Raw genomic sequence first — 22,960 nt, 5'->3', positions numbered from 1 at the left:
AGCATTTTACTTACTTGTTGCTACATCCCTCGTTCAGAAAATAGAGATCCTTGACCAGCAAGCTGAAAAAGGGTACGACGATTCTCTGTCGTTCGTCCGTAGCGCCGGCGCTACGCCACATTGCTGCTTTTAAGGTACTGCGATAGCTGCTAAAATTGCTACTTGGATCCATTTGGTGCTCCAGAATCGAGAATTTCGCTAGTTGCACTTTTGACCACTGGAACAAAAAATATTTCATATCTGTTAGCAGAAATGTTTAAAAATCGTCTTATTTTTGAACCACTATAGTTTAAATATTATTACTTAGTTATTCAAATTTTTATTTTCAAATACCCCATAATTATCAAGTCAATCTATAAATTTATTTTTCCTTAATTTCGAATTCCATTACACAGAAAAAAATGAAATTTATTTACCAGATAGTAAAATTGTTAATTAATATACAATAGTTTGAATAAATATGTATTTATTCAATTTTATAACTTTCTACATCTTATAAGTTGTGAAGAAACTTATGAACTGACTTGATAAAAATTTCATAGGGTCAAATTTTTATTTTTGAATACTTAAAAATTACAAAATTCAATGAAACAAAATATTCCATAATCAGCTAATCAGATAGATGAAAATCGATCACAGCCTCGCTAGATCTAATTCATGTTGCCGTGTACCATTAAAATGCTACGGGGTTCCCTATAAAACGGGACCAGACACTCTGGATGGTGGTCCAATTTAATTTACCGGAAACTATTTCACCGTTCGCTACGTTGTACCACGTTATACGCTAATTCGTATTAATTAAACTGAATTTCGTTTAGCCTGGACTTTTTGGGTCGGTCAATTAAATCAGGTTTTAATGTAATAGCAACATCATTGAACAATCGTCAATTTTAACAGTTGCTTGTAAATCGAATAGAATATCATTCAGCTGGATAATGAGAATAATTTTGGTACTGACCAGGAAAATTCCTAAGAAATAAGATTTTTAATTACTTAGAATGTATACAGTGTCTTATAAAAGAATTTCTTATTAAAGTGATTTCCATAACATATCAATTTCCATCGTTAATTATTTTTGGTTCTTATTAAATTTTGTATAATTTTTAGAATAATTATTTTACCAATATACCATCATCCAAAGAAAATTAAACCAACAATTTATAATATACTTAATTGAATTTTTAAATAATTTTTCATTGATTTCTTAATAAAATGATTTATGTATAGAATTTTTTCCGTTTCTGTTAAATATTAAAATTTATCTTTACTGTCGATTTATCGCTGGATGATCGCCACTCGAGTTAGCAAGCGGAAAAATTGATCTGTTCGAGACTCGGAGATACGAAAAAGGAAAAAGTAAAATCAAGGCGAATAAAATGATGTAATCGATGCTAGTCGGTTTTGACGGAGGAATTAACACTCGAACGATTATGATCATTGATGTGGAAGGAATTGATCTCGACAGGGTCGATTGAAAATTGTACATTATTCGTTCGACGGCGCGATTCTCCCTTTTCCTAACGAGTAAACTTCGTAGTCTAAATTCAATTAAATGGAAGTATAATTGGATGCGACAGGAGTTTTTATTTAATTGATTGTAATACGTATAGTGTGTACACAACTTCCATATATTTAAATTTAATTTAAAAAATAAATAAGCCAAAAATTTTTTAATAAACTCAGCCCATTCTATGAATTCAAAAAATACCTTGCTTTAACGAAAGACCCGTTATCAGTCAAGAACTTTCCACAATGTTTGAAGAGATCCATTTCACCGACAAGCTGAAGAATTATCAACCGGAATAATACATGGTATCTTTCCCGAATCCCCGCCGCAAATGTTCGTAGATTCGTCTTCCCGGCGAAAGGCTCTATCTCGTGAAAGACTAAATTCGTGGAGGATTGAGGATCCCTGCCCGAACAGACTACATTCTAAGAAGGAAAGAGGGTTCCGTTGCTCGCCGCGGGAGCCATTTTTCTCCACCGCGACTCGATTCGATTTCTCCGGAAACGCTCTCGCCGAGTAAAAAACACTGGGAATCGGGAGACTCCTGGTGGATCCGGTAAATTGAAACTGGATGGGAAACCAAGGGGTAAAGTAGGAGGGAATAGGGTCGCGGAATCTGCTTTCAGCCGGAGATCCCGCGAGACAACGACGAAGAAATGAGAAGCTGTTTCGCTGCTTCTCTGAAATTGAGAATTCTAATTGGTGAAAATCGCGAATTTTATTTTATCAACAAAATTTTGTGAAAATTAAATACACGATTATAACCTTAATATCAGAAAGTACCAAATTTTTGTTTATTGAAAAATTTATATTTTCATCTATACTGTAAGTTAAATTATAAGTTGGAGTAAAAAATAAATAATTTTAAGAATTCTTATAAAACTATCAAAAATTATTATTTTAACCCTTGAACAGCGGAGCCTGGGTCAATCGTGACCCAAAATTACAAAATTATGTATCTAAGGATATTAACAGTGTAAAATTTAGAAAATTAAAATAAAATAAAATAGGATATTAAATTAACATTGTGGCTCTCTTTATGGTCCGCCGTTCAAAGGTTAAAGTATTATATGTGAAATGAAATAACTGTGTTTTAACAGAATGTCCAAACAAACATTAACAGAACACTTCCTGATAATGGGGATTCGGAACGAGAGAAGCTTTATCGCGCTCCCCTTGAACGTAATCCACTTTTTGCGATCGGGACGAGAATAACAAGCTTTCAGTTTTAAAATACGAAATCGAGTCATTTTTAAATTTTAATCCCACTCTTTTCAGTTGGCGCGTGATTCATGAGCTGCCACTTGTCATCCAATGTTCTCCACACGTTTCCCCTATTTTCGCATTTTCAGTTGATTTGCATATTAAAAACTTCTTCTGAATTGGATTCATAAAGCTTTGTCACATAAAAGAGCCCCGTCGGCCAATGGAATTCCACAACTCGGACGTAAATTATTAGCAATCAAGTGGATGCACCGGTCAAAGGGAGAATAAAATGCAAATTCAGATTTTGAAACCGATTTCGTGAATGGAAATCGATCGAGAAGAATCACATTTCATTCTGTTTAATTAACAAAGAATTAAGAAAAAATTTTAGAAATTAAGAAACAAATTTGAAGCATACATTTTTTTTATTTGAAGAACAAAAGAATTAATATGAAATTTTAATTTTTTTTTAATTTAAGTTAATTAGAATTTTAAATTTCATTTTTGTATAAAAAATGTATACGTAAAATATCTTTTTTAAATGACATAAAAATCAGCACATTTGAATTTAAATTATAAATATAAAAATACTTGTTCAAATGAATATCGTATACAATTGTATGAACTGTTTGATCGGTGGAGTGTCCAATACACCACCAATAGTTCCAATCCCGTTTCTTTCTCTCAGTACTTTCTGTTATATTCGAATCGCAGGAATTTCTCGTTTCTCGAACTCGATACTTTTTAATTAAAAACTGTGCCTTTAGCGCCGCGATGCCAATAAATTTCGCGTCGTTCTGATGAAAATTATTCGCGCGGAACGGTAAAAAGAAGTTGCCCGCCGTGGAAAATCGTCGCGATCAAGCGTAATTAACTTTTCGAAGTTCTCGAACTTATGGCGGGCATTAAATATGCATCAGTCAAACTTAAGTCACACGGTAGAGATTTCATATAAAATGTCAAAAAAATTTTAGGATCAACCAAGAAGTTCGAAACAAAATTCTTACACTATAGAAACAATTTAATTTTAAATTGTTTATTGAAAACGATAAAAAAGAAGGCTATTAATATAAAATAAAATTTTTTAGAAATACATAAATTTTATTAGGGATGGAAAATTGTTGTAAATGAGAATTGCATCTTTAGCGATGAATTATAATGTTTAATGGGTTAATCGTGCACTTTTCAACCCCCCATGAAAATGTCACCCCCGCGTGAAAAGAACTCGTTCAACTTCCTTTTGGAATCTTTACCCCCCTCGATATAAAAGATTTCAAACAGCTGCCAACACGTGAAACTTACCCACCCCCCTTGATAATGGACAGGACAGAGGGTGAGGGTGGTATCTCCTCGCCGGTGGATCGTAACGACCGAACGTAATTAGCTTTTTGAGGGGAGGGGGCGAAAAGCGAGCCGATGTTCCCTTTCACGACGAAAGAAGAAGACGTCACTCGCAGATTATCTCTGTGGTAAATTAACCCGGCATGGGGCGGTATCGTTCATCTTCTACCGACGTCGGCGTCCCGGTGGCTTCTCGAACATGAGTCAACCCCCCTTCAGATACCGACGTCGAGTTTTCGACGCTATGATTCAGGACGAAACTAGCACGGAAGTTGAAAGTTCGTTGGATGAGCAAAGAGAATATTCTCTTGGTGAATAAATGAAGGATGCCGAGGAAGAGGGGATGGGTTGTCTTCCGTTAGACTTCGACACGTCCTCCTCTTTTCCGGGGATTTCTGCTCGATGCTTTGACAGGAGATCGATTTTTCTAGCAGAAATTGCGAGATGGGGTGATTTGAGGAAAACGAAATTGTAAAAACTAGACGAAAATGTTAGGTTTTTTATAAATAGAAATTAGTAAATAATTATTCCTACCTATGAAGTGAAAAATTTAATAACTAAGTTAAAAATAGATAAAAAAGTAAAAATAAGAAAATAGAAATAGACGATAGAAAAAAATGGAAATTAGAAAATTAGAAAACAGAAATAGAAAATAGAAAAATACAAATTACAAACTAAAAAGATCTCGATACCAAGGAATAAAAATTCAATAATTTAACTTCCTAATGATTCTTTTGCCAACATAATTAATTTTATCTACACCTACATATACCAATATGCTAATACTAAGGGCCCTAACTTGAATCAATCACGCACCAAGAAGAGGGTGGTTGCAGTGTAAAAAGGAACATCAAGAGGAAACGTCAAAGCGCATTAAACAATTTTATATCTGGTACTTAACCGAACCAGTTTCTGACGAATCGGTGAATATGACTTTATCGTGGTACGAGACAAATTGCGGGACGAAACGAGGAAGCCATTAAACGTTTTTTCTCGTTTTTAATTACGAGACCGAGCCGGTGTTCTGCGGACATATCCCTCCGGCTCTATTCGACGCGGACTGCTATTCAGGGTTCATTTGGTTCGGCCAGCTGATTTATACAGGCCACGGTTAAAATAATTGCTGGAACTATCAGCGGCCAGGCGGCGCGGCCGGCTTCGTAATTTTCGTTAATGAAAATTTAACGCTTCTGTTCGGTCACGCTCAAGCGTTGTTTTCGCCTCCTCCTCATCGTGCTTCGCGCTAATCGTTGTGTACTCGCGGAAACATTCGCCGATTTTTCATGAATACGCTTCAATTTAAACTTTCATATGTCTTTGAAAGTAGAACAGCTCGTGCCCTGGGTCATTAATAACATAAATTTAATAATAGCTTGATGAAAAATTAATTAACGTTTTTATCCATCAATTTAATCTCTTGTAACACGATCACAAATTATTGTTAAATTTGATAACATTTCATTATCCATGATATCTATTAAAATAATTTCCTTCTTTAAACAAAAATCAATTTTTCATAATAGTTTTTAAGTTTCAATTTTTCAAGTTTTCAATCCTCCATCTCGTTTTCCATTCTCCAAACACCATAAAAGTGCGAATTTCGTGGAAATTATAATAACCATCAATTAACTTGTTAATTACGCCATAGCAGTGCATAAATTCATTTGAAAGAATGGATACCTACTTGTCACCGGGTTTTTTATTGCAAAACAGCGGAGGCAGCAAGAATATTTATGAACTTTTATATTCATTGGCCACTACCCGAAATTCAACTGAGAGAGAGAAAAAAAATTCATTTTATTTGTCATAATGGCTGTTCCATTTTCAGCTACCATCATCCCGTTTAATCCAATTCGCGATGAAACCGTGACTCGACCACAGCCGAAATATTTCCATTTAAATCGGATCGCTGATACGATATCTTCGGAATCTCTGTTAATACCTGTGTTACAGCGCTGTCGAGTTATTTCCAGCCTATTTTTTTTTATTCCGTATTGTCTCGAACATTTCGGAAAATTGAACCTCTATTTGCAGCGAATCGTGTGCTTCCAGAATTCATAGTTTTGAAATTTGAACGTTAAAAGTCATACGGTGTAACTTTTATTTTGTGGTGTTGTTTTAAATAAAATATATTATTTATGGGATTGCGGTTGGAAATCATAATAGTTTGATAAATAGTACTATTTTTTTAGTGGACGCTTCAGCATTGAATTCTCAATTTTAAATGAACAATGTTTTTATTCAAGTTATTATCAAAAGCTATTGCTGCTGGATGAAGGAAAAATGAAGAAATAATTAAAAAAAAATTAGGATATTAAAATTTTCATATGAAGTATTATTTTATTTTCAAATTAAAATATTAATTATGTGCTTTCCCTTTTTTTTTAAATTGAAGATTTATTTTTAAAACCTTCCACACAATTAATATTAAATTATATCAATTTGCATAATTAATAAAGGAATTTAATAAAGTCAGTCATTTAAAAGAAATAAGTACGTAATAGGATCAATTGTAATAAAATTGTGCAGCTTATAATAAAAGCTGCTTACAATAAAATTTTAAGTACCTTCGTTAACCTCGATTATTAATGAATATTCATAATGAAAAAGATATCAGTAATAATTATGGCATATTAATTCCTCTCTTCATCCTTTTCCTGATACATCTGCATTTTTTCTCCAAGTTAGTTGTAAGTAATAAAAGTTTCACTTAGAGTTTAAAACAACAATTTCGAGAATAAAACTTAAACGAAAAAAGTTTTTTCAACGTTAAATTACAAAGTTTTGTGTAATCTTTTTAAAATTCCTGTTAAAATTGCCTTCGTCATAAAAACTTACAAGTAGTTATCAGAAATTTTTGATAAACTAATTTCTCATAATCGTGTTTTCTTTTTCAATTATTCATTAACTGTTATGGTTTTAATATCTCAAGAGTGTTCATCTCAGTAAATTTACTTTTTCTAAGGAACGCAGCTCTTTTATCCCCAATGGAGTTTTATTGCAAAATAAAAAAAAGAAAAGGGTAAGGCACGAAGATGTCTCTATTCCAGGAAGTAATATCGTGAAAGACTGACAGAAACTCCCTCTTTCTTTCTTTTTTATTTTTTTTTTTTCAAGAGAAATGCAATCGTTTGAAACGATATGCGTTTCGATTATTTTGTCAGTGTCACGAATTGGAATGCAGTGTCCTCGTTTTTCATTCTTCAATAAATTCGCGATACGTTTGGTTTTTGTTTAACACTGAATTCTTTGTTTCATTGGTCCAACCATGAAACTGGTTTGTCTTTGATGAAAGCGTATTTTATTTCTTTTCTGTATCACTTTGTTTCGATTGACGAATTTTGTACAGCGTGTCTGATACAGTAAATCCATTTTTATGTCACTGGTATTTGACTGTAATAAAATGTGACAGCATTGATAGTTTGAAAAAATGTGTGACATTGATATTTAGGTCTTTTGATTTTTTTAAGTACAAAAGTAATAGACACTTTTTTGTATTCATAATTTTAATATTGATTAAAACCTTAAAAAAATGTTATTTCAAGTATACGTATTAAGAATTGAAAATAATTTTGATAAATTGAAAAGAGGGGATTTATTTTTGCAAAATTTGCAAATTTATAGCGAATTTCGAACTTTGGAATTTTTTTTGATATAATAAATAGAAGGCTTATAACAGGGCTTTATGCAAAATAGAGCTTCGGGCTGTAGCCCCCCTTAGACCACAGATGCAAAAATACAATTATTCAATTAAGTTGCCTTCCTTTTATTTCTTTACATTTTTGTAAAAATATTACAAAACTACTTCAACACTTTTATAGAGATTTACGTTTTCAAAATAAAAACTTATTCAATTTATCACGCTCCTCACTTTCAATTACACGAAACCGTAATTTTATTAAAAAGTGATACCATGACTTTTCATGTCAAGTTTAAATGAAATTGAAATAATTAAAATCCCATAGATTCTCCACTTCTCCAATTAACACGGTTTCCTCGTGCATTTCAACTGAACTTGCAAAATAGTAGGTTAAAATTCAATTAAAACAGCACTCCATCCCTTTTTCTCCATCCTGCTCTATCGCGATTTTCTCACGGAAATGTTCTTCGTATTCGAGCAGCGACGCGAAAATTTGATTTTCAGCGATTCGTCACGAGCGTCGCTGGTCGTCGCGGCGCCACGCTCGATTTACGAGGATTACAGACCGCTTATTGCCGTGCACACCCCCTTGTATGGCAGTGCAAACGAGCGTGGCCCAATTCGACCCGTTGTCGTCGTATTAACGCTTTCCGACTGGACGTCGTCGTCTCGACCAACAGGATAGCCGAAATGTCGTAAAACTGTATCACTCGTTCTATCGTCTGTTCAATTACATTTGTAGCTTCTCGATATACAAGATTTCATTCGTTTGTAATTATTACATTATGTATTAAGATCATTTTTGTTTAGTAGTTTAATACATTGATTGCCATGCCAATAGGATAATTAGAAAATAAAATTTGTATTGCGTTTTAAATAAAACTCTTAAGCTTTTCAGAAACTATTTTTCATAACTATTTTCTTTTCTTTCCCCTGAATTTTTCTAAATTTGCTTTCTTTTTTAAACGAGCCAAAATACCTTTTAAATTATTAATAGATTCAAATAATATGTAAATGATAATTTTTTTCTTTGTCTAGAAAAATTGAAATAAAATTGAAACTTACCGTTTTCTTCAGACGAGATATAGGGGACATGTTCAGGCCAGCAATGATTGCCATCAAAGAATTGAAATTACCAATGTTGAAGCATTCTCTGGCTGTTTCGATCCAGTATTCAACCACACGAACGCGTTGCTTCTTTTTTGCATGCTGTAAAATAAACAATAAGATTTCTAATCTTTAGTACTTGTCATTAACACTAGATTCCTTAATAATGAACGATAAAATGAATTTCGATAAAAATTTGCAACATTTTTTTTACTAAAGGGATACACATTTTTATTGAAGGATATATATTTTCATTTTCAAAATGAAAGATATATTCTTCTGTTAAAATTACCTTGCACACTTCGGTTGCTACGAAATAGCTCAGTCTATTAAACCATTGGACGTACGATTCGAGATTGCGCGTTTTCTTCATGTCCTTAAAGGATGTTTCTAGGTGTGGAGATTCCTGTGCGAACGAAAAAATAAAAATTTATCATTAGTTTGAAAGTTATAGATATACTTTACTACGAAACCCTAATTAACAATAGAAACATGAAATTCCTCCATTTCACAGAAAAAGGTCTAAAAACATAACCACACAGTCAGATGATTAGATCGACTGAAAATAAAAAAACAGGAACACGTACCTTGGCGAATGCTTGGACGAATTCTTCAGGGCCGATGTAAGAGAGCCTCTCGAGTTCCACGTGGGTCAATTGCTGTGCCAGAACCGTGGCCGAGGGACAGAGCTCGGTGATGTCCACCTGAAAAACGAGGTGACAGTTCCATTCGGTTAAAGCGTCGAAGAAAGCTTCCTCGGGAAATCGTACAAGGAAGAGGCCGTAGGAAAGAGAGTGACGAGGGGGTACAAGAAGGGAGGAGGTGAAAACGATGGAACGAGACGTCAACGGGGAACTCGATTCATGGGAAACGCGTGGAAGACAGAAAACGGAAGTAGAGAACGTGCGGGGCGTCGCGACGCCTCTTCTTTTCCTTTCCAATTTCACGTTCTCGTGCTTCGTCGAGCAAATTCAAGCGGGTTCTTATCTGCGTCGACCGCAGTTTCAAAGTGGTTCGGGCAGCGTCGCGACGCCCTTGGACGCGTCGATAAAGATCTGGTGACTGGCATTATGTACGGTATCGTCTCGTTCATGAATTCACCTCGACATGAAATGGCGTACACGCTCGTAACGCCAACGATACCCTGCCGTGATTTTCTATGATCTTTATTTCGTTCCTCGAGATACCCTCCTATTTATTGCTTAGAAAGACTTCCATGTTTTTTTTTCAAGATAATATATATTTTGGATTTTTGAATACAATTGGAAATTTCTAAACTTAATTCAGATAGAAATTATTGAAGTTAATTAGGAAATGAATAAAAATATTTTTAATATCCCTTAAATTTTTAAAATTGAGAAAAATTAAAGTATCTTAATTATTTTAATTAACTGATTAAAGTTCTGAAATTAATATACGATAGATTTGAAATAATTCTTGATTGTTTTAATATAACGAGGATGGAATTACAGTTTGATTTTCACCATAAGATACATTTTACAGTTTGGAAAGGATCATTAATTATTCTATACAAGAAATTGTGACAACCACTTGGGTACACTGCATTCGATTGCATAACACGATTCGCCGGAGAATCGCGCAATATCCATTCCCAAGTTTCTTTGGACACCGCAAACATTATCATCCTCTAAACTTGAGCAATTTGGAACTTGCTAAATCTTGGTGATCGATGATTTCTTGTTTGCAGAATAGTAATTGTGCGGTTACATTTCATTTAGTGGACAATGTGGAGAATCTGTTTACTCTAAACTTCCTGTATAACTTTACAATTAAGATTTATTTGCAAATTCCCAACATTATCTTCTAAGAAATTGCTTTGAGGAAAATAAGACCTAACTGATAAAATTTATTAACGAATCTAAAATAATAATATATTTGTTGATCGTGTATTTCTGTTTAGAAAATATCTTCTTATTTTCCCTTATTTTGTTTTATTTTATTTCCAAGTGCCACCATTCTATCATTACAAAAAGAAAAGAAAATATAATCCTATTATTCCACTGTACGGAGTCATTCACGCATCATTACCCTCCCTTTTCTTTTTCATCGCGAGAAGAAAACGAAGCGAAAAGGGAGAATTTCCACGTAAATCAAACGTTTGTCACTAGTGGTTCGAGTCAATATTGTTCTGGACGAACTCGTCGAAATCGTGCCGTAACCTCGCATCGACTAGCATTGATAATTTGATCGACGATTTAATTCGAAGAAACGAAGACTACGTACCCTCGTAACTGAATCATACGGTTCGCTGATCTTATTCGAGCTTGACGGTTCTTACTTTCATCGCGTCGAGAAAATGATATGACGGGTTTCACAGAAACCTTCCAAGACGTTGCTCTGTATTTAAGGCCACGACCATCGAATCGAGTAAAACGTCAGATTTTTAATTCGAAATGAACGAGAACTGACAGGAGTCCTTCATTTAGTAGAAATGTTAAGTTGAAAATTAATTAAATGGAAAAATAATTATTTATATGAAGTATTTTATCGGAAGCAGCGGAAACACATTTTTAGTTAAGTTTCTTTGGTTCGAAAGGGAATGAATTAGCATCACAGCACTCGTCATGGAGGTGGAAATTAATTATCTTTTCACCCACGGATTTTGACATTCTTTTTCTCGGCTACATTAAGGAATAGCTAAAAGTGGCAATTAGCACGGTCAGATTACGTAAAAGTAATTGCTTGCGTTATCATAATTAGCCGGCTGTTTTTTACGCTCCAACGAAATATACGGTAAAGTTCAAGTAATTACAAGGTGAACATTCTTTAACTATTCTTCTTTAGATTAATCCAATTTTACATCCAATTGCATCAGTAAATATAACTGACTATTTGAAAATCAAACTTATTCAGATTTCTAATTTTCAATACTAAAAAATATTAAAGTGCTTTTGTCAAAATCTATATTTATTAAATACTTAAAAAAAAGAAAACAATAATCAAGAATTAGGAAAGAGAATTTTACTTCAAAATTTATGGGTTTCAGTTATACACTTTTGCCAGTGTGGATAATTTTTTATTAATAAAAGAGTTTCATCGAATGTCAATCACGAAATCAGTGATTGAAAAGGAGAAACAAGCAAAGTAAAGAAGAAACGCGTATAGGAACTTGAATAATAGAGGAGACGTTGTACGACGAAATCTGATCGTTTTTCAAGCTGGTAGCGCACAGTGATATGGGTCAGTGTTTGCTGCGACGCATCGTTCCACCCCTGTTATTTCGAGGGACAAGTTGAGCGAGAGAATATAAATTTTCCGGAGGTAGTTCTATCCAACGAGGAGGCGGGTATGAATGGTCGAACGTTCGATTCAAATTGAAATGTCTGCTGGACTCGTTCCTTTCATTCTCAGCCGTGCTTACAATGGCGACGATGGGCATAAATAATTGCAATGACATCAGACCTATGCACTTATACGTTGGACTGCTTGTTGATGGAACACTGGATATGATTTGAAATCTGTTTTCGACTCACTTTCTTCTACTTTTTCTACTTTTTGTTTCCAAAATTGTAATAACAAAATAAATTTATTTTATGTAAATTATATTTCTAAATATTCTAAAATTTCAATAGTAAAATAAATTTATTTAAGATAAATTTTATTTCTAAAATTTTAGAAATACAAATTTTCATTCTCTAAATTTTATTTCCAATTAAATTGGAAATATTTTTAAATCACTTTTAGACTCAATTTTCATCAATAGAATTTTGGAACCAAAATGTATGCATATAATTGAAAATGATTATTTTCAACGTTTGAAACAAATTTCAAACATTATCGACAAAATAGCTACAATTAATAATAATAATTGAATTGGCGGAGATTACAGAAAACTGCTAGTGACGCTGCTTTGATCATTTAAAAGCAGCCATTAAATTCGTTCCTGTGTTCGTCGAATACAATAGCTTGTAACGGAGTTAATGCGGATTTTAAAGCGTATTATCGTTATCAATTAAAATCCCGTTATCTCTGGTAACAACGTTAACACCCCTGTACTCAAATATACCCGATAGAAGCTACATTTCGAGGACCTTTGTATTTGCACCTCGCTTCCTTTTTCTCTCGTTATTACGCGGGAGAAAACGTAATTAAAAGCTTTGTCCTGTCGCGAAAAGCAGAAAGATGACTTTTATAACGGTTTGCAAATTTTCAGTTGACCCTTGCATACTGACCGTAAATTGTAAATTGAAAAATGCACCCATGGCTCTACATCATTTTCATTAAAGAAAAACATTTTTTTCTTCCATTAACTTTGTTTAATGCAAGAAAAACAGAAAAATTTTAAGTGCATTTTCATGATTCTGTTATAAGTGACAAAAATATTTTTATAATTGAAAATTTTTACTTAATAAATTTACCATTTAATTTTCTTTAGTCTCCAATCTTTTACCCAATTCTTTCCATCCGCAAAAAATTAAACTTCTTCCACATAAAATCGCAGCTCGCAGTTTTTTTTTTCTTTCAAATACCAAAACTATCGGAAAACGTGCTCTTCAAACGAGCAACTACTCAAACGTAATAAAAGATCTTAGGTGAGTAGCTTGATACTTGTTGGAAACTTTCTTTTCCCGTGAAGGAAAAGATTAAAGGCATGCTATTGGTCCTGCGAGCTTGCTCTTGTTTTCAAGAAACATAAAAAGAGCCAATGAAATTCGATGCAATAAATGGGATGAAAGATCGAGATGAAACTTCGGGTATCAAACAAAAGATTATAGCAGAAAAAAAGTTTTGCAATAAAGAAATTGCAATTGTTACTTTGACTAAAGAGCAGAGGAACGTTTCTTGAAAAAAAAATGTATAATTTGTATGATATTCTATTCAAATTTCATTTAGCTTTTTATTTATATTTAAAATTCGATGGATTGCTTTGAAGGCAATTAATTTTTTTTACATATTTTGATTTTACTAATTTTTTATTTACTGAACTTTTAGAACAATAACTGTTTTTAAATTAATTTCAATTTCTACCCTATCCAAAAGACTCGATAATTTAATTTTTCCAAAACTGATAAATGAGGTTATTTATTAAAATTAGAAAATAATGAATGATAACCAACATTACTTCACCAAATTTAAAATCGAGCAATTTCTAATCATGTTTGTGAGTTTTCTGACGGTGGTAAGCCTACAAAAAATATGGAGGATGACGAGAGAGAAGAGTAGGAAGGGATTAAGGGCGTATTATTGGTTTCGCGAGTTACATCCCATTCCTTGGAAAAGTTCAAGCAAAGCTGTCGTCGTGGCACGTAGTAGAAACGAGTTCAAAAAGCGCGGTGAACTTCCGCTTTAATAAGCCGGAGCTTCCTAAGAGCTCGACCTACCCCCTTTCCTTATCTATTTCCTTTTTTCTCCCTTTCTTTCATCCTATATTTTTATTGCTTTCCTTCGAGCTTTCCACTTCGTCTACACTTCTTGATGCAATTTCTCTGCAAGCAAGAAAACGTCGTGCAAACATGATTCCTTCAAAATAGATTGTTCACATTTATCATCATTCAGGATTGATTGTTTTCTGACATTATTGAAGGTGAAGAAAAATGTTTTAAATAGCGATAGTGATACTCAAAAATTTGTCTAAAATAAAATAAAAGAAATGGAAAAAAGATTTATACATACCAATTTAGTAATTTTAATTCTTTTTACGAAAAGAGAAAAATAATTGCATAAACATTCATTTTCTCATAGTATATAAAATGAAAGCAGTCTTCAGAAAGAAAATATGTTATAGGAATTTTTACTGAATGAAAGAAGCAATTTACAATATTGGAAAAATATTGGAATTACAGTTTGAAGGAAACGCTTTCCACAATTTCCGCAAACTTTTGATAGGCAACGGGGCAATTTCATCCAGGTTTAGACGGGGAAATTATTTATTATGCTACAGGAAATTTATGTTCCTTTGATCATAAAGAACGGTACTATTATTCATTCGTCTGCGATGAAATATGCATTTAACGCTACTTCGTCGGAGAGATGAAAGGTCTTTCAGCTTCTCGAAGTGCTTTCATATGAAATTTTCTATAAATAATTAACGCAAGTAAACGCATTGTTTATGAATATGAGGAAAATTTGAAAATACGTATCTCATGAAATATCAGCATTGAACGTGAAACAATTTAGTATCTACCTCTGTTTCGAAAATATTATATTATCAAAATATTGGATGCTGAAATATCGGTGTAAAATGGAGACATACGTATCCGTACGTCGAACGAACGTTAATATAACCATGTATTTGCGGCAGTGGTATCCGAAACGGGTATCCGACGAAACAATCCTGTGTATGCGGTAATTTCTCCGCGCCGCACACGATCATCGATGATGCTTGTAGCGGTCTACGCTCACGCAATTCCGTCCTGATTAGCCGTACCACGATACGCCGACATATTTAACTAACTAATGCAGTTGCAAATTAGCTATTAGTAGGTGTTACACGGGGTGGTAGATAGGCGTGCGCCAGGTAATCAAATTAAATGGAATAGTTACTGTCGCTCGCGTTGGGAAACTGCATTACCCAGTTAGCCTAACTGCACAAAGTGCCACGCGTACGAATGCGCTTGTTTGCTTCTGGATCGGTATCGTGCGAAATAACACGTATAAATAGGTACCGGTGCTATAGGTAAAATCCACGTGGATCATACGGAGGGATGCTATCGGTGTCGCGTCGCAGAAAAATATTAAAATGTCTGTCAAAGGGAAGAACGTGGCCGGAAAATCGAATTCGTACGCGGGGGCTGCTTGATACTGGAAAAAGGAAGCTATTTTAGACCCGCGACGTAGTTGGATGCGATGGCGGAACAGAGACACGCGGAAAATGTACTCAAGCTGAATCTATAATGTTCGTGTTACGTTAGACGTCTATGGAGATTATCTGATTTGGATTTTAGTGTTCATATTAAATAAAAATTTGATTAAATATTTTTTAATTACATTTGTGTTACTTTTCTTGGAAGGGTGGTTGGTTTTTAATTAGATATTTTAATTAACCCTTTAACAAAGGAGCGTGGTCAAATGTGAAATATAAAATTAAATTAAAATTTGCGAGGATCAATTATCGCGTGGAAAAACGAATGAAATATTATTGAACCCTGACAATTCTAATTTACGAGTATTTACACTGTTAAAAGTGATTTTTGAAAATTGTTGAAATATTTGTCAATACCATAGGAATGGACTTCAATTTTCTGCGCGTTTTAAAGCAAATATTTAGCTTTCCGTTTTCTGTTGAACACGCATCGCGCAAATGTTTGTATAAACTAGTAGGTACAGAGAAACGGACGTGTGTATGTTAGAAGGTGTGTACGTATCGGTACAAATACAAAGGACACAAGCGAACCATTCAAACAGAAACAAGAGCATCGTGTTAGGAGGACGGAATTGGTGCGCGAAACTAACGGAAGGCGGTCACGGCAAATACCGTAGACAGAATATTATCGGTTCATTATACCGGAAGTTCTCCGATGTTTTAGCCTGTTACACTAAACCGAATAATCGCTATCGACTTCCGCAAATATGATCAAACTTGTTCAATATGTACACCGATAAATTAATGATACCGATCCAATGGAAATAATTAAAGTCACTTGATATAAATTCAAATTTGAATTAAATTTAATTTCATGGAGATAATTTTGAAATTTTACTGAAATGTAGATATCCTCGTTTAAATTCATTTGTTAGGTAACCATGGTTTATTAAAAATATTATTTAAGAAAAATAATACTGATTTTAGGTTTATCTACAATTTTCTATTATTCTCACTTTAGAAATTTCCATTTTATATTAAATTTTGTAAAGACCGAGTATTTCGAATAACTTACCCCTGAAAAACTCAAGAATTAATTACAGCTTCCCTAGTATTACATGTACCACTGTAATTCAGAGTTGTTCAAAGTTTTATCATCTTCAGGGTCTCAAGACGGGAGCAAACAAGTAGACACGTAAAAGAGGATTAGGTACTAGTTAGACAGTGATAATGCGGAGTATTTACGAACCTGTGTAAGCTGTTCTGTCGCAGCTTCGGTAGCAAGTCTGGCAAGGCCCTCCTCATACCTCTCCAGCGCCGTCAGTCTAAGCAGCAAGTTTTGCAGCAATGCCGAAACTTCCTGCCTGGCCGCAGCGTCGACCGCAGCGACCTTCTGCGTGATGGACCTGACGTGACCCATCACCCTCTCATCCCGGAAGTCGTACGGGAATGTTTCTGTCCATTCGGCTAACAGCTGCACCAGTCGTGGCACAAAACGCTGCAGACGTTCCTGGAACGCGTTAGACAGTTTCTACTAGCCATCTTCTTATCTCTACACCTTCATTGTTATTAAACTGACAATTAAATTAATTGCATTAATGAAACCATGGATCTTATAACTTCCACTACCAATGTTTAAAAAATTTCATAGAAAATTGAAAAATTTAAATTTCAAATTTCAAAACTGCCTAATAATAAGTTCTAAAAATTTGAGCCCTCTATCTTAATTAAATTAATTCAAAAGTAAAGAAAAGATTCCAAGAAATTCAGAGTATTACGAGCGATAAAAAGAAACAAGAAGCTCGAAAATGATGCAGGTTTAAATTAAAAAAAAAAAGGGCAGAGAAGATATAGAGAGAAGGAGGATAGAAATTCATTTGCGAGCGAGACTTCTGGCCTGGATACGCGTGCTCGTTATTACAACGTGGAACGAGAACGGGCGCGCACGGGGTGATTCTCTTGGAGGGGGGGTGAATGCAAAAGGGGGTCGAGACTGCGGGACGATGAAACGATAATACACGAGGTGGTCGTAAAGTGCACACCCGGAAGGATCTCTCCTTCTCTCTCACACGATGGTGCTTTTGTAGATTCGTGGCTCACCTTGCCACCCTCTCCATTCAGGTTTTGCTGATGCTCGCAGAGGGCGCAGACCTCGCCTAGAAGCTCGTGCGGCTTGATGAAGAGTCTGGCACTCAGCAAAAAGGCGAACAGGTATGCCCGATCGGGATAATATTCCTCGGTTGGTACCATGTGTTGCACCAAGGCTTCCAACGAGCCCGAGACCAGGTTCCCGTCTCGATACACCAGTGCCTGAAATGAAACAGGAAATTGGTTAATTGATTGCGACTGGTTTAGAGGGTTACGTAGTATCTCCATAGAATGCGAAAGGGCGCAAGTGTACGTGATCGTGCATGCTACGCTTCGAGGGTTAAAGTATTCGTTCGTAGCATGTTGAGCGAATAGCTGACTTTGTAAAAAATTTCCTGGGACGGCAATTTGTTGTTCTTTACAGTTCATGGTAAAATTTGTTGATTTGAAATGTATAGAGTGGTTTATAATTATTGATGGTATAATGGACTTAGTTTTAGCGATTTATTTTATTTCTACAAATTTTTTGAAATTTATTATTTATTTAGAGTTTGATGAAGCAAGAACCAGGCAGCTTCATTTTTATTTTACATTTGAGAAAAATTTGTTCAATTCTTGTAAAATTAATAGAAATGGAGCTGCCTAATTCTTTCATTTAACCCTTTAATTATAAAGTTAAATATTAGTGTGTTTTAATTAATAAGCGAGGCTATTGACATTTTAACACCAATTTTTCCAAGATTGACTTTTGTTTGTGGAAGATAAATAGCAGAATCAAAGATTAATCAGAATCAGTCGATTAGAACAGGGTGACGTTGCAAAACTCGCACGTGATCAGCAAGTTTGGAAAGCTTCCGGGACATCTGCCAAATTCGAACACTGTGAAAGATCAATCTCCTAGTTGCCAGCTACACAATAGTAGACCTTCTGTTTGCTTGAAGTAAACAGAAATTGAAACTAAAAAACAGGTTGAACAAACATGACAATTCTAAAAAATCAACTGTCAAAATTCCTCTGATAAGTTAGTTATGATATTTTTATTAGATTTTTATTGATCTGGGAAAATGTAATATGGAATATTAACAGAATTATTATTAAATTCTAAATAATAAGAATATTCTTGTACAAAAATGTTTAATTTGTGATTTAGGTCATTAATTAAGCTTTCAATTATTGACTGAAAGTTTTCATTTAACAAAAAATCACGTTTCATGTAATATTTGTCAAGCAATATTTATCAATTAGTTGTTGGACCAATTATACCATGTATCAATTAAAACAATTTAAATGTCTCAAATTAGAACACGATAATCACAAAAAACACACTGTAACTCGATAGGGTCATCAAACTGGTATTTAATTGAAGCAAGATTCAAACTTTTAATTACAGAGTTCCATAAAACTGAATCTCGATAACTCGTTATCTGGTAATAGTCGTTGAAATTGTTGGGGATCGCATTTCACACCAATTCGAAAGGTAAAAATGTTTGTTCCCTGTATTTTGTAACTTTATAGCTGCATAAACATTCAGTTTCAGAGGGCTGGTACGACCACAAATAATCGGCTGTAATACTGTAAATATTGGAATTTACAAAAACGAAATGTTAATCCTTAATTTGAAATAACTATATTTGATATTTCAAATAAATATGTATTTACAATAAATAGAGCATCGTTGGAAAATTGAACAAACGAGTGACCCATCTGGTCTCTGGTTAATGTTAGCGATGCTTCATCGGTTCGCAACGATGGAAACTCTTGCAAGTTGGTACGTGTACGAAATCAGAAATTCGTTTCCGGTAGGGCACGGTCGAATGCCTGGAGCTTTTCACTCGTCCCGTAACAAAGTTTCTATCTGTGCCCTGTTAAATCTGCGAGCCATTAAAGTTGCGCCGACCGGTAAGCTCGAACAGCTACTCGTCCAGGATTCAAATGGTTAAACTTATCGCGGGCTAATACAAGTATCGACGGGGATAGAATTCCTGGTCTCGTAAACTTGCCACCCTCCGAAGGGTGCTGAAGCGTTCACCCTTCGAGCTACCTCGAAAAACTTGTCGTCCTCGTTCGAAATTTTGCTCTCTAAGTTTCTTTGAATGCAAACGAACGTTAGTTCACCAGCAAGTTTTACCAACTCTTTCGGTTCTGCTTGATAATTGCAGCTTGAATCGTTGTAAATGAGTTCCTTGAAATTGGGAGATACAGAAGAAGAGATAAATCCTGCCTCGACTTCAAATTACTGATCATCTACATCTAAACCTACTTGGAATATTTTTTATAACATGATTTTTTTAATATAAAAAAATTTATTAGAATTTAACAGAGATATTTGGAGTGGTTGCTTTGTAAAACGGAACAAAGTATTCTTTAAATAATTAAGAATTTCAAATGATTTGTTTCATAATAGGAGCAATGTCTGAGATATGATTTACCTATACTACTTACTACGCACTGCGGCCGACTTGTACTACTTGTTACAGTAACTCTTCATTTCTAATTGAAATTTTACCCCCTTCCAATTTTCAATTTAATCCCTTTCCTCTCAAGTTATAATTAGAAATTGAGATTTAAAACGTGATACTTGAAAATGGAAAAGGGAAGGCAGAAAGTGAGCAATGGAGAGCGAAAAATGGAAAATGGAAAATAAAAAAATAGAAAATACAAAATGGAGAAAGTATTCATTGCCTGAGCGTTTTGCTTTGAATTCGCGACATACTTTTTATCATTAGAAACTAAGAATCCTAATAAAAAATAATCAACCACTTCACTCTTAGTTCAAAGGAAAATACTGAACGTTAAAAATATAAATGTCTTTTGTATAGAAGGGAATTACTGTTAACGACCTCTGAAAACCAAGCCCATTACGTCAGTCTGCAGACATTTATATAGGACCACTAATTTAATTGAGAAAGAAAATACTGAGATACAGATGTTACGACGGTTACAAAGTTTCTACGAGCCATAAAGCACGCCCATTATTCTGGTAGTCTTCTTTGAGACAAGCACGAGTGACAAAATATAAAACCACATAATATTCTTTCCTCTTAACGTCTGCCTCAAAATCTAGCGCGAATTTATGCTGCTTTATTACCCCGTTACAGGAATAATGGCGAGGGAAATGTATAGCGTTAAAATAGGATGCAGAAATAAAAGGTAGGATGGAGAAAAGAAATTAAAGTTCCAGGTACAATACGTAGCCGTGGTACAATTAAAATGCTTAAAATATTCTTTTATTCGGTGGAGTCAAATTTAATTTATCGCTATACTTTTCGAACCACCTCCTGTTTTTTCAAGTTAAATTACATTCCTTTCGTTAGAATATTTTCAAGAACAAACAGTTTTGAAAGTTCTAAAAAACTGCCAAAACATTTCAAAGAATTGTATAAATTAAATTTTTCATATTTATAAAATAATTGTTAAATAAAAATTGTTTAAACATTTAATAATTTATTATAAAAATTGAATAATTATGTCAAATAATTTTCCACCTTCTAATTACCCAAAATACTCTGCACTTAGCAGCAGCCTGTTTTGAAAAACGCATCCTTGCACAATAGCAGCATGCATTTAATCACAAGCTAGGAGTAAAGAAAGACGGTAAACAAATCCGCGAGCCGCGTTTCAGCTAAACTTTTGTCGTAGCCGTAACAATTGCGGCCATTCATTGTATTCTTCGTCATCTTGGTTTCTGTCCGAAAGAAAAAAGCAGAGGCGTAGTTCGTCGAAGAAAATGTGAGGAGTAAGAAGAAAACTGCCTGGTCCACCCGTTATAAAACATTCCAACGTCACCGAGCTTGCTTCAGTTTCCACGAAGCTAGCCGGCTGTTTTTGTTTTCAACATTGATCCTGTCCCAGACACCGCTTCTCCTCTCTTCTTCTTCTGGTTTCCCGCGCTTAAACCGCTTTTGTTGCATGCAAGAATAAGCGATGTTACGTGGGTTTATTTGGACATGTTCAAGATAAGGTTTGTAAAGGGTTGTCTTTTTTCTCTTAAGGGAAATTTTGAATTCATTGTGGTATAAATTCCATGTCATTAAGATTATTTAAATTAAACAAAAATGGAAAACATTTCTAAATAACTTTAATATTACATTAATTTTCTAATCATGACTTCCTATAATATTTAAGAATTGTTATATTAAGCAATTTGAAAATATAATCAAATAAAAATTGAAGAAAAAGTAAAAATTCTTAAAATTACTTTAGAAAAAAATATATTTTAATTATTAAATATTATAAATAATGGGATAGTAAAAATGTATATCTTTTTTTTATTGCTCCTGTACAAATAAATGCTGTATCCTTCGATGGAAAAACGACGAAGCATCAATAACACGGAAGTTGTCTTAATTAGCAGAAAACTGTAATTAAGCGGCGACGATTTCTGCCTTAAGGGAGCAATAAAACAAACGACTGGAAACTTTCATTCTGTAACTCGTTCAGTTATTTCTTTTTTTTCATCGTTTTCTTTCGATTCCTTATTATTTCTTCTCCTCTCTATATTGCTTCTCGCCTGTATTTTCTTTCATTTTAACGGTTCAAGAGATTTCATTATTTTCTTAATTATCGGATGAAATCAAATTCCGTAATAAGTGACCCTGCAATATCTAAAAATATTGGAATTCTTTCTCTTGAAATATTTTTATATTTAATTAAATTTTTCTAATTAATTATGAAGAAAATGTATTAGCAAAGATTCTTATTTAGCAAATCTGAATTTTCTGTAAATCTCAGCTTAAAAAGAAATCTTCAATATACTGTAAATTAATTAAATTTAAAATTAAGTAAATACTTCTTCAAATTTTATCTAATTCACCTGCAATGTATAAAAAGCTGAACTTTTTAAAATATGCTCCAAGAAGAAGGATGAATCTCTCATAAAACACATTCTATAAAAAAATCCTATCAGTTCTTCGTCGATGAAGATCACAAACCATCCGAGTCAGGGAAATTTCCCTTGTGAAAAACTGTTAGTAAAGATCGACAAGAGCGATAGACCGGCTAGTGCACCTTTCCAGGTACGATAGAGGGTGTTCGTAATAAGTGATTGCAAAATAATGAAGAATCTTCAAGAGCGATGAGGTTCGAGGGAAATTTATCCAGCCTGATGGAATCCATTAGAGTTCGTCCGTTTTTTATTTCACAAACCCTTCGCTAAAAGAAGAATGTACAGCAAGGGTAGTTCGTAAAAAGCTGGTCGAATTAAGCGACGGCAACGTGATTCTGAACGAAATTAATTGATTCAGAAACAGAAATTTGTATGTTAAATTATCTTTGAATTCAAGAAAAAATTCAATTAAATTTTTTTCCT

The 22,960-nt window shown here is 34.0% G+C and overlaps 1 protein-coding gene across 1 annotated transcript in view; it reads right to left on the bottom strand.

Moving 5' to 3' along the window:
* Positions 1–22,960, bottom strand: part of LOC114871410 — a 333,803-nt gene that overhangs the window by 4,809 nt on the left and 306,034 nt on the right. Inside the window, exons 5-10 of the mRNA XM_046285039.1 lie at positions 17,665–17,874; positions 16,814–17,074; positions 9,389–9,505; positions 9,094–9,207; positions 8,760–8,903; positions 15–217 (exon numbers count right to left, since the gene is read on the bottom strand). Of these exons, the coding sequence (XP_046140995.1) occupies positions 15–217; positions 8,760–8,903; positions 9,094–9,207; positions 9,389–9,505; positions 16,814–17,074; positions 17,665–17,874 (1,049 nt within the window). The remainder of the gene's footprint in view (positions 1–14; positions 218–8,759; positions 8,904–9,093; positions 9,208–9,388; positions 9,506–16,813; positions 17,075–17,664; positions 17,875–22,960) is intronic.

Source organism: Osmia bicornis, chromosome 3 (assembly GCF_907164935.1).
Source record: "Osmia bicornis bicornis chromosome 3, iOsmBic2.1, whole genome shotgun sequence".
Lineage (NCBI taxonomy): Eukaryota > Metazoa > Arthropoda > Insecta > Hymenoptera > Megachilidae > Osmia > Osmia bicornis.
The sequence above is the reverse complement of the archived record's forward strand: the minus strand, read 5'-3'. Positions and strand labels throughout refer to the sequence as shown.